Genomic DNA, 10825 nt, shown 5'->3' with positions numbered 1-10825 from the left:
AAAGCACAGGAGAGGATGGCCCTGATTTCTAACACACACCCAGACACACCTCCTAACTGTTTGAGGGCAGTGAGGGCTCAAGGATGCCGGCCAGCACAGACCCAGCCTAGACCCAGCTCTGAGGAACACACAAGGGGTCAGGCCAATCCCCTCAGGCCAAGCCAAGGAGTCTTCCAGAAAGGCCACTAGATTTCATCCACCACACTCCCAACCCCAAGTCTCCCAGCCCAAAGGGAAATCGTAGAAAACAACACAAACGAAACCTTTTTTAAGAAGAAATTCTTGCATGTACCTGAAGTATGAGTGACTGCTTTCTTTCCCGTCCTCCTCAACTTCCCCATCCTCAGGAAGAGTGGGGAGCAGGTGCAGGCATCCCCCTGGTCAGGAACAGAAATCAGCCACCAGGGTGTATGGGTCAGGAGAAGGGGACAGGGAGCCAGCACTGCATGACAGAGTGGCTGTGAACATGGGGCATGGCGGGCGTGACCGGGCACTAGAGGACGGTTTCAGCAGGGGCCAGCGTCCACGTGCACGGCCCCGGGTGCAGCACATGGTCCGCACCTGCCTGCTTCAGCCTCAGGGCCCTCTGCTGCGGTACACAGGGTGAACCTGCAGTCGGGGCACCAGACAACATGTCCACATGGTCCAAGTAGGCAGGGGCTCGGCAGACATATGCTGCTCCAAAGAGCAGGGAGCTGGAGAAGGAAAGGCAGAGGGGCAGTGAGGAGGAGGGAGGCGGGGGCAGGTCCAGGGCAGCAGCTCACTCTCCCCTGGCTGTGTCAAGACTCCCCGAGGAGGGGCATGAGGGCAAGTGCTCAAGTGCTCAGGGTCCCAGGTCAAATGGACCTGGGTGTGAGGTCTCCCAGCTCTGCTCTCTATGAGCTGTGTGAGCTCAGGCACGTTACTTGACCTCCCTGAGCTTGTTTCTTCAGCTGTAGAATGCAGATGACACCAGTGTTTGCACCTCAGGATTATGGAGATGATCTCAGTGAGGTGCCTAGCATACAGTACGCACTCCATAAATGGAAGCCGCAAGTATTACTCCAAAGCATCAAGTGAGTGCACCAAGTCCAACCCTGGGAGTGGAATGATTTATTTACAAACCAGTCTCTGATCTCTGCACCTCTCAAGTGTTCAGGCAAACCCTGCTCCCTCCCCTTTGTGGAGGCACTCCTGGGACAGCTGCCCTCCATTGGGCAAGTTTTCCAGCTAGGAGAGAGGAGTGGGAGCAGCCAGGGTCACTTCCTGGGGGTGTGGCTGAACATGGGATGCAGGCTGAGCTCTCCTCTGCTGACTCAGACCCCAGGGTCAAGCCACCCACTAGTAGGGTGCAGGGTCTTCTTTCGAGACCAACAGGAGAGCCTGGGCTTGGGTGCCTCCCTCCAGAGGGGAAAATGAAGGCCTGGGGGCTGCAGTCCCAGGCCAGCTCCAGTCCCACGACAAGCTGAGCCCTGGAGCCTTGCCCCCAGTCACTTCCCCTCCTGTGTGCTTCATCAGGTGCTGGGCTGTCTGCTGGTGGCTCCTGCCACCACCAGCTCCTGCTCCCTCACAGTGTGGCTGCCCTGGGCCTGGGCAGCTTTCCTATGGACTCCTGGCCCCACAGTGGAGAGGCAGGGGGCCCAGGGCTTATGTGCAGCCCCTCCTCGGGGCTTCTGTAGTAAGGCACAAATCCTGAAGCATGAAGGAGGAACTGGGGCCTGAAGGCAGCGTTGCTGGAGAGAGGGGCGTCCAGGCCACTGTCATGGGAATGCCCAGCTGAGACCAGCAGGATAGGGCAGCAGGCGGCTGAGTGAGAGCGCCCAGCGGTGAGGTCTGCTGGGCCAGCCTGGGCCAGGGGGAGACAAGAAGGTCAGCCAGGCTTCCAGGTTCTGCCTGACACCCAGGGCTGGCCTGGGCCTCCACTCCATAGTAGCACTAGGAGCAGAAGGGAGAGGCGTGCCTGATCTACAGAAGGGAAGCTCTCAGCGGTGCAGGTCACCCCCTCCACCCCCTGCCCATGGCTCCCAAATGGGATTAGAACCCACTCATCCCACCACCTCCATCTTGCAGGCACAGGGGTCGGTGCCAGCTTCATGGTGCTGGAAGTGGCTATTAGGGATTCTGTGGGGCACGGGCTTTGGGTCAAATCCCAGGACTGCTCTTGATAGCAGCGTCTCTGGCCAAGTTGCTTAACTTTCCAAGTCTCATTCCATAAAATGGGAATAATAACACCCACCTCATAGGAGTCTTATTAGGAAAAATGAAATGGCACACATGAATCATTTGTCTGGGATCCTAAGAACTAAACAAATAGTAGCTACCACTATTATCTGTCTTTATAAGGAAACTGAGAATCATGAAGCTTAAAACACATTTCCCAGGCTACTTTCCGAGTAAGTGGCCGAGCTAGGATTAAGTGAGGCAGTCTGCCTCCAGCTTCTGTGCTCTTAACCAATGACACACTGCTCCAGCTGGCCATGGGGGGCCTGGGCAAGCCTGCCGGGGTCAGGGCCCTGGGAGAGGTCTGAAGGGCCCCAGGGCGCCCAGTGCTGCCCCCAAACCCTCTGTGTCTCCCTGACTTGAAGGGCCCAGGGCACCCAGTGCTGCCCTGCACACCCTCTGTGTCTCCCTGGGCCCAGGGCGCCCAGTGCTGCCCTGCACACCCTCTGTGTCTCCCTGGGCCCAGGGCGCCCAGTGCTGCCCCGCACACCCTCTGTGTCTCCCTGGGCCCAGGGTGCCCAGTGCTGCCCCACACACCCTGTGTCTCCCTGACTCACAGAGCCGTCGCCGCTGATTGTCCTTGTGCAGCAGCGGCAGGCCTGCACCTCTCTCCTGGTAGAAGGGCCCCGGGAGCCTGCACATGACCTGCCAGGGAGGGCCAGGCTGGGGAAACTCTCCTCCTTGGAGCGATAGTAGGGGAAGAAGCCGCTGGGCAGCTCTGAGTCCTCCTCTCTGACACTCTGGTCTCCTCCTTGGTCCCTGAAGGCCTCAGGCTGTGGGGCCAACTCCTCCTCAGCCAGGAGCTGCCCGTAGGTGCGGAAGAAGGGTAGGTACTCCAGGGCCACCAGGGGCCCATAGGAGAGGTCAAGGTTGCTGAGGGACTCGCTGCCCCCTGAACTGGTGGCCTGCAGTTGCTGGGATGGGAACTCTGGGCTGTCTTCCTCCAGGAGCCTCGGAGAGGACAAGACTCTGGGCTTAGCCTTGCAGCTCTCCTGGGACATCTGGGAAGAGAAGGGTGTTCCATCTGTCATGGCACCCAACTCCCTCAGCCCCTCCAGCTTTCCCTCCCCTGCTCCTGCCAACGCTAGAGGCTAGAGGGGTTTTCCAAATGCAGCTCTGCTTGGTTAAACCCAGGGTGGCTCCCAGCCAGGGTCAGGTTACCCACAAGCCCCAGGGCACCCAGCCTGCTGGACCCGCAGTCTCACAGTGCCTCCTTCTCCCTCCTGGAGACGCCAGTCAGCCTCCTGTCCTTCCTACAGTCATAGCAAGTAGGTCCTGCTCCAGAGCCTGTGCTCAAACCTGCTCTTAGCCTCTCAGCGAAAAGGAGCATTTCCAACCCCCACCTCTCCCAGCTGACTCTGAATCACCTCGCCCTTCACTTCTACACTGAAACAGTTTTTTTGATCAGAGGTCTGCCTGCTCCATGTGTGAGCAGTCTTTTCTCACTCAACTGATACTTTTCCAACAAGTGATGGGTCTAACTTGCTGACTTTCAGTGCATCTAGAATGCCCTATGGGCTTCCCAGTGGCTCAGCGGTAAAAAAAAAATCTGCCTGCAATGCAGGAGCCACAGGAGCCACAGGTGGGATTGATCCCTGGGTTGGGAAGATCCCCTGAAGGAGGGCATGGCAACCCACTCCAGTATTCTTGCCTGGAGAAGCTCCATGGACAGAGGAGCCTGGTGGGCTATGGTCCATGGGGTCACAAAGAGCTGGACTTGACTGAAGAGACTTAGCACACATGCGCATGCCCTACACTCTGTCCACTCCAGCAATGCAGACCTTCTCTAGGTCCTTCTTACTTGCCAACTATCCTCTTGCCACAGGGCCTTTGCATGTGCTAACGCTCCTGCCTGGACTCTCTCCCCTCTCCTTTCTCCTAGCTGACAACTTCTCCAGCTCCTGGCTTAGGGTCTCTTCCCTAACTCCTGGCTTGGTTGTGTCACTCTACCATTGACTCCCACCACCCTGGGACGTCTCATTTCAGAGCACCCATTCCTCTGCTGTGAAACATTTATCTGCATGATGACTCGATTAATGCCTTTCATCTCACTGTTTATAAATTCCACCTAGGCAGAAGCAGCAGCAGGCAAGGCCCATCTGTCTTCTATATCCTTGGAGTCTACAACAGCCCTGACACACAGTAGATACCAAATAATGAAAGAATAAAAGGAAGGTTGAAGTGAAAGAAAGAGGAAAAAAGAAAGAATGCTGAACTGGGCTTGGCCAGGAAAAAGTCCTTTCCAGACTCAATGTCACCAGGAGGGAGAAGCCATGTCTTAGGGCAGGGTGGGGTGGAGAATGAGGAATTGCTGTCCAGGCCCTGAGGGGACAGAGGTACCCAGAGCACCTGTCAGTGAAAGGCCAGCCCATGTTCCACCTTTGTTTGTCAGGACCATGGGTATATAGTGGGGTCTGTGGGTTGTGCACGTGGCTTCTGGGTCACACAGGAGGGACCTACTGTGTTCTGACCCTGGCCTTCTTGATCCTTGATGGGGCCTCTGGGCCTGGAGTGCCACCTTCTGCCACAGGCCATGTGGTCCATGCTTGCCCCAACTCCTGTGTACAGCTTGAGCACAAGGTCCCCGTCCCAAGTCTTAACCCTTGGTCAGTGCCTGCTACCCTGCTGACCGTGAGCTCCTGGAGACAGGGGACCAGGCCCTCCTCTGAATCACACATGCCCCACTCAAGCCACTTTTTCTGAGTTTCTGCCACTCCCCAGACACCCCATGGGCACTCCCAGAGAGTCCTGTCTCTCTGGGAGTCCTTAGAAGCACATGAGGACAGACTCGCCTTTCCAGCTTTGCTGGGTCAAGAAAACAGGACAGACTAGCAATGGTGCCGGGGTTTGAGCCTGAGTCTGCCCTGCTCTGAAGCCTTTTCACCGTGACTTACATGGCATCGAGAGTTGAACCACATCCCCTGTAAGATAGGAGGTCCTAATCCCTGGTAGCTGTGAATGAGGCCTTACTTACAAACAGGCCCTTTGCAAATGGAACCCAGTTAAGATGAGGTCATCCTAGTTTAGAGTGGACTCCAAATCCAATGACTGGTGTCCTTATAAGATGAAGAACACTTGGACACAGACACAGGGAGAATGCCACGTGACAATGGAGGCAGAGATCAGAGCAATGCTGACACAGCCAAGAAATGCCAAGGATCGCCAGCAACCAGCAGAAGCTAGGAGAGGGGCAGGAACAGACTCTCTTTCTGAGCCCTGAAGAAGGACCCAGCCCGCACCTTGATTTTGGCTCCTGACCTTCAGAACTGTGAAAGAAGCAGTTTGCACTGTGTGAAGCACCCAGTGTGCAGTGACTTATTTCAGCGGCCTAAGACACTACTCACACGGGTTGGGTGGATGGCTGGTTGTGTGCATGAAGGGCTCTGACACAAGGATAAAGACTGGCAGGGCTCTTCTGGCGAGCAGCTTGTGGGGAGAGGCCCATCACCCTCTGTGGGCTGGGCTCACCTAGGCCTTGCCCTTCCTGCCATGTGGTATTGCTGGCCCAGTGTGGACCTCCCAGTGGTGGGCCAACAGCTCTCCCAGACCTCAGTCTTTCCCACCTGGGTCCTGGCTCCACTCCACCAGCCAGCCTGGACTGAAGGAGGTCAGAGCTGCCTCCACTAACTCTCCAAGGGGCTCAGCCAAAGGTGGCCAGTGCACAATGCTGTTTACACTATCTCCCCCCAGATGCTACCTCCAGCGGCCGTTGGAGAGTCAGCAGCAGCCCTGAGTCATGATAAGATCAAGCTTCATCTTCAAACTCTGGGTGAAAAGACAAAGCCTCCTCAGCAGGTCCCTTCCTCCTGGCCTCCTCTTCCCCCTGGGAAACCTCTGTGCCTGGCAGAGAAGATTCCATCCTGAAGTCACAAGGCCTGGTGCCAGGCAAGAAAGCCAGATGGCTCTGTTACCATGGAGACTCCTGCCCAAGCACCCAACACCTTGATCATCTCCTGCCTCTTAATTCAGCTGAATCCAGAGCCTTCCCAGAGGCTCAGGGGGACAAAGGGCAGGCAGGCATCTTCCGGAAATCAGATCAGTTCTCCATGATGGGGCCAGTGAACTCACTGGGAGACTTGTGCCCGGAGACTCACAGAGTCCCCCAGGGCCTCCAGAAGAAGGTGAGGAGGGGTCTTAAGTATCTATTCTGCTGCCTGGGACCATCTGGACTTTTCCTTACCTGGATGCCTCAGGCTCCTTGGGAATGCAGCCAAGGCCTGAATCTCTGGTCTCCATCTCTGTGGCCCCTCCTCTGTTGTTCTTCCCTGGTCACTAGTGAGCACGAAGTGAGACGGCTGTGCAAGGACTGATTGTGCCAAACGTCTACCTTCTCCCGTGGAGCCAGCAGCCCCAGCTTCTCTCCCAGGCCTGGTGCTCCTGCTCAGAGAAAAGAGATAGGCATTTGTCATCACTTGCCTGGTTTCTTACCCCACTGAATGATTCCCACACAGTCCTCTCTACAGACTTTCAAGCTGCAAAGTACATCACTATTAGGCCACCGTACAGATTGGAGACTTGAGCCTCAGTACTAGGACAGCCTGGAGAAGCAGACTTCAGAGTTAGTCTTTAGCCTAAGGGCTCAAGACAGGAGATCCCCAGCCTACCATGGAGTGGAGGTGAGGGGCACAAGGCCTGGGCGTCTCCAGGACCACAGGTTTACCCAATGGGAGATTCCAAGCAAAGTGTGACTCAGTGGACCCCTAGGCCCAGGCAGGACTCCCCCATCTCTCTGTCAGCTTTTCTCTTTTAATAGACTCAATTTCTGAATCCATATGGAATTTATTTTTTGTAAGTGGTAACAGATAAGGCTCTAGTTTTTATATGTTGAATGGTTAGTCAGTTGACTCAACATCATTTATGGATACATCATTTCTCTCTCAACCTGATTTAAAATACCAAAGCATAACCCACATTCTAAATTCTTAACTGTTTCAAACTTAAGTCAGTTTCTTGAAATTATTGTTTTGTCCCTCTCTTTGACTCGCTTGGTACCAATGCCATATTATTTTGATCTCTTTAGTTTGATAATAATTTTAATTCATGTTATATGCTGCTGCTGCTAAGTCACTTCAGTCGTGTCCAACTCTGTGCAACCCCATAGACAGCAGCCCACCAGGCTCCCCCGTCCCTGGGATTCTCCAGGCAAGAACACTGGAGTGGGTTGCCATTTTCTTCTCCAATGCATGAAAGTGAAAAGTGAAAGTGAAGTCGCTCAGTCGTGTCTGACTCTTAGCGACCCCATGGACTGGAGCCCACCAGGCTCCTGCATCCATGGGATTCTCCAGGCAAGAGTACTGGAGTGGGTTGCCATTGCTATAATCATCTTTAAAAAAATCAAGGTCTAATTTATATACACTGTAAAGTACATGGTCCACCAAAAATCTAAGATCATGGCAGCTTGTCCCATCACTTCATGGCAGATAGGTGGAGAACAATGGAAACAGTGACAGACTTTATTTGGGGGCTCCAAAATCACTGCAGATGGTGACCGCAGCCATGAAATTAAGACACTTGCTCTTTGGGTCTGAGCCACCACGGAAGTCCCTTTGGAAAAAAGGCTATGACAAACCTAAACAGCATATTAAAAAGCAGAGACATTACTTTGCTGACAAAGGCCCACATAGTCAGAGTTATGGTATTTCCAGCAGTCATGTATGGATGTGAGAGTTGGACCATAAAGAAGGCTGAGTGCTAAAGAATTGATGCTTTCAAATTGTGATGCTGGAGAAGACTCTTGAGAATCCCTTGGACAGCAAGGAGATCAAATCTGTCAATCCTAAAGAAAATCAACCCTGAATACTCATTGGAAGGACTGAGGCTGAAGCTGAAGCTCCAATACTTTGGCCACCGATGCAAAAAGCCAACTCATTGGAAAAGACCCCGATGCTGGGAAAGATTGAGGACAGGAGGAGAAGGGAGAGACAGAGGATGAGATGGTGGGATGGCATCACCAACTCAATGGTCATGAGTATGAGCAAGCTCCAGGAGATGGTGAAGGACAGGTAAGCCTGGTGGGCTGCAGTCCATGGGGTTGCAGAGTCAGACATGACTGAACAACAGTAACAAATCCATACACCCATGTGACAACCCTAAAATTAATATACAGAAATACCTCTTTTCAGGTAATCCTCTCTCTGCTTCCCAACTCCAAGCAACCACCGATTTGCTTTTTGATGGTAAAGATACATTCTAGAATAAATGGAACCACACAATATGTATTCTTTAACATGTGACTTTTAGTTCCACATTTTAAGACTCATTCCTACTGTGGCACAGTTTGCTCCTTTTTATCGGTGAGCAGTATAACACTGTATGGCATGACAATGTGTTTATCCATTCATCTGTGTAGAGGCATTTCCATTGTTTCCATTATAAATAAAAAGCTGCTCTGAATAGTTATATACAGGACTTAACATGGGCATAGTCTTCAATTCTCTCAGGTAAATATTTTGAATTCAAATAGCTTGGTCACAGGCTTCCCTGGTGGCTCAGTGCTAAAGAATCTGCCTGCTAATGCAGGAAGCACAGGTTCGATCCCTGGTCTGGGAAGATTCCACATGCTGCAAAGCAACTAAGCTCAACAGTGACACAACTATTGAGCCTGTGCTCTGGACCCCAGGAACCACAAACACCTGAAGCCCTCGTGCCCTAGGGCCTGTGCTCCGCAACCAGAGAAGCCTGCGCACCACAACTAAAGAGTAGCCCCTGCTTGCTCCTAGAAAAAAGCCTGCACAGCAGTGAAGACCCAGACAGCCAAAAATAAATAAATAAAACCAAATGAATGAAAAAAAAAAAACACAACTTGGTCACATAGCAAGTGCATATTTAAATAAGAAACGGCCAAACTTTCCAAAGTGGTTACGCCATCTTTACATTCCCAACAGCAATGTATGAAGGTTCTAGTTGCTTCACATTCCTGTGTGTTGTGTGTGTGTTAGTCGCTCAGTCGTGTTCAACTCTGCGAACCCATGGACTATAACAGTAGCCTGCCAGGCTCCTCTGTCCATGGAATTCTCCAGGCAAGAGTTCTGGAGTGGGTTGCCGCTCCCTTCTCAAAGGGCATCTTCCTGACCCAGAGATCAAACCCAAGGCTCCTGAATATTGCAGGCAGATTCTTTAAAGCCTGAGCCACCAGAGAAGCCCATCACACGTTCTCACCATCATTTAAAAATGTTGCTATTCTAGTGGGTATGTAGTGGTATATCTTTATGGCTTTAATTTGCATAAATTACTAATGATATTTAGCATCTTTTCATGTGCATGGTCTTTTCCTAATGCTGGGAAAGATTGAAGGCAGGAGAAGAGGGCAAGAGAGGATGGTTGGATGGCATCACTGATTCAATGGACATGAACTTGGGCAAACTCCAGGTGATGGTGAGGGACAGGGAGGTCTGGTGTGCTGCAGTTCACAGGGTTGAAGAGTCAGACCCGACCTGGAGACTGAACAACAAACACGGGCATGTTGTCCATTTATGTTATCTTCATCTCTGTCCAAATCTTTTGCCAACTCTAACAACTCTATTGTTATTGTTAAAGTCCTGGTGGGACTTCCCTGGCAGTCCAGTGGTTAGGACATGGGCTTTCAGTGCCAGGGACCCGGATTTGATCCCTGGTCAGGAAACTAAGATCCCACAAGTTCAGCATGGCAAAAAAAAAAAAAAATTAATGTAAACTGAATCTATTCAAAGTGTACAATTTGATAAGTTTTCACTTATATCCACACTTGAGAAACCATCACCACAATCAGGTTAACAAATACTTTTATCATCCCCCCAAATTTCCTCCTGCACTTCTGTTCTGTCCCTCCCTCAGGTCCATCCCCAGGCAACTGACTTGCTCTCTGTCACAATAGATTATTTTTCATAGTTTATCCTTTTGGGAATTGGTAGAGCCTCTTGAATATGTCAGTTTCTTTCATCAAATTTGGGAAGCTTTAGGCCAAATATTTGTTAAATATTTTCTTCCCAGCTTGCTTCTCCTCTCCTTCTGGGACTCCAATAACACACATGTTATTTTTTAAAAATACATTTTCCCACAGATCCCTGGAGTTCTGTTCATTTTTTCTAAGTTTATTTTTTTCTCTGTTCCTCAGATTGTTTAGTTTCTATTGATTTCTCCAAGTTCACAGGTTTTTCCTCTTGCCATCACCAATCTGCTACTGAAATCATCCAGTGAACTTTTTAATTTCAGATTTTGAATTTTTCCGTTCTAACATTTCCATCTGGTTCTTTTTTATAGTTTTATTTCTCTGTTGAGAACTGCTATCCTTTTAATCATTTCCAACATTTTTTTAACCTGCTGGAACACAGTTATCACATCTTTTGAAGTCTTTGATAATTCCAACACATGGGTTACCTTGATTCCTAAGTTGCTTCCGTCATGTCCAATTCTGCGACCCTATCGACTGAAGCCCGCCAGGCTCCTCTGTCCATGGGATTCTTCAGGAAGAATACTGGAGTTGGCATGCCCTTCTGAGGGGATCCTCCTGACCCAGGGATTGAACCCACGTCTCTTGTGTCTCCTGCAGTGGCGGGCGGTTTCTTTACCGCTACTGCCACCGGGCTTACCTTGGAACTAACATCTGGTTTCCCTTGAGAACTGGCCACATTTTTCTGGTTCTTTATAT

General features: G+C 51.4%; 1 protein-coding gene across 2 annotated transcripts; it reads right to left on the bottom strand.

Moving 5' to 3' along the window:
* Positions 1-203: 203 nt before the first annotated feature.
* Positions 204-6017, bottom strand: LOC139184168 (uncharacterized). 2 transcript variants are annotated; one of them, XR_011567696.1, is made up of 2 exons: positions 5897-6017; positions 204-1825 (listed from the first exon to the last, which is right to left on the bottom strand). XR_011567696.1 is itself a non-coding variant. In XM_070793609.1 (2 exons), the coding sequence occupies exon 2, from the start codon at positions 3198-3200 to the stop codon at positions 2427-2429; it is 774 nt and encodes a 257-aa protein (XP_070649710.1). In that variant the 5' UTR covers positions 5897-6017; the 3' UTR covers positions 2095-2426. The 2 variants fall into 2 exon arrangements, 1 of the variants encoding a protein (XP_070649710.1); XM_070793609.1 differs by lacking the exon at positions 204-1825 and adding an exon at positions 2095-3200.
* Positions 6018-10825: the final 4808 nt, after the last annotated feature.

Source organism: Bos indicus, chromosome 7, assembly GCF_029378745.1.
Source record: "Bos indicus isolate NIAB-ARS_2022 breed Sahiwal x Tharparkar chromosome 7, NIAB-ARS_B.indTharparkar_mat_pri_1.0, whole genome shotgun sequence".
Taxonomy (NCBI): domain Eukaryota; kingdom Metazoa; phylum Chordata; class Mammalia; order Artiodactyla; family Bovidae; genus Bos; species Bos indicus.
The sequence above is the reverse complement of the archived record's forward strand: the minus strand, read 5'-3'. Positions and strand labels throughout refer to the sequence as shown.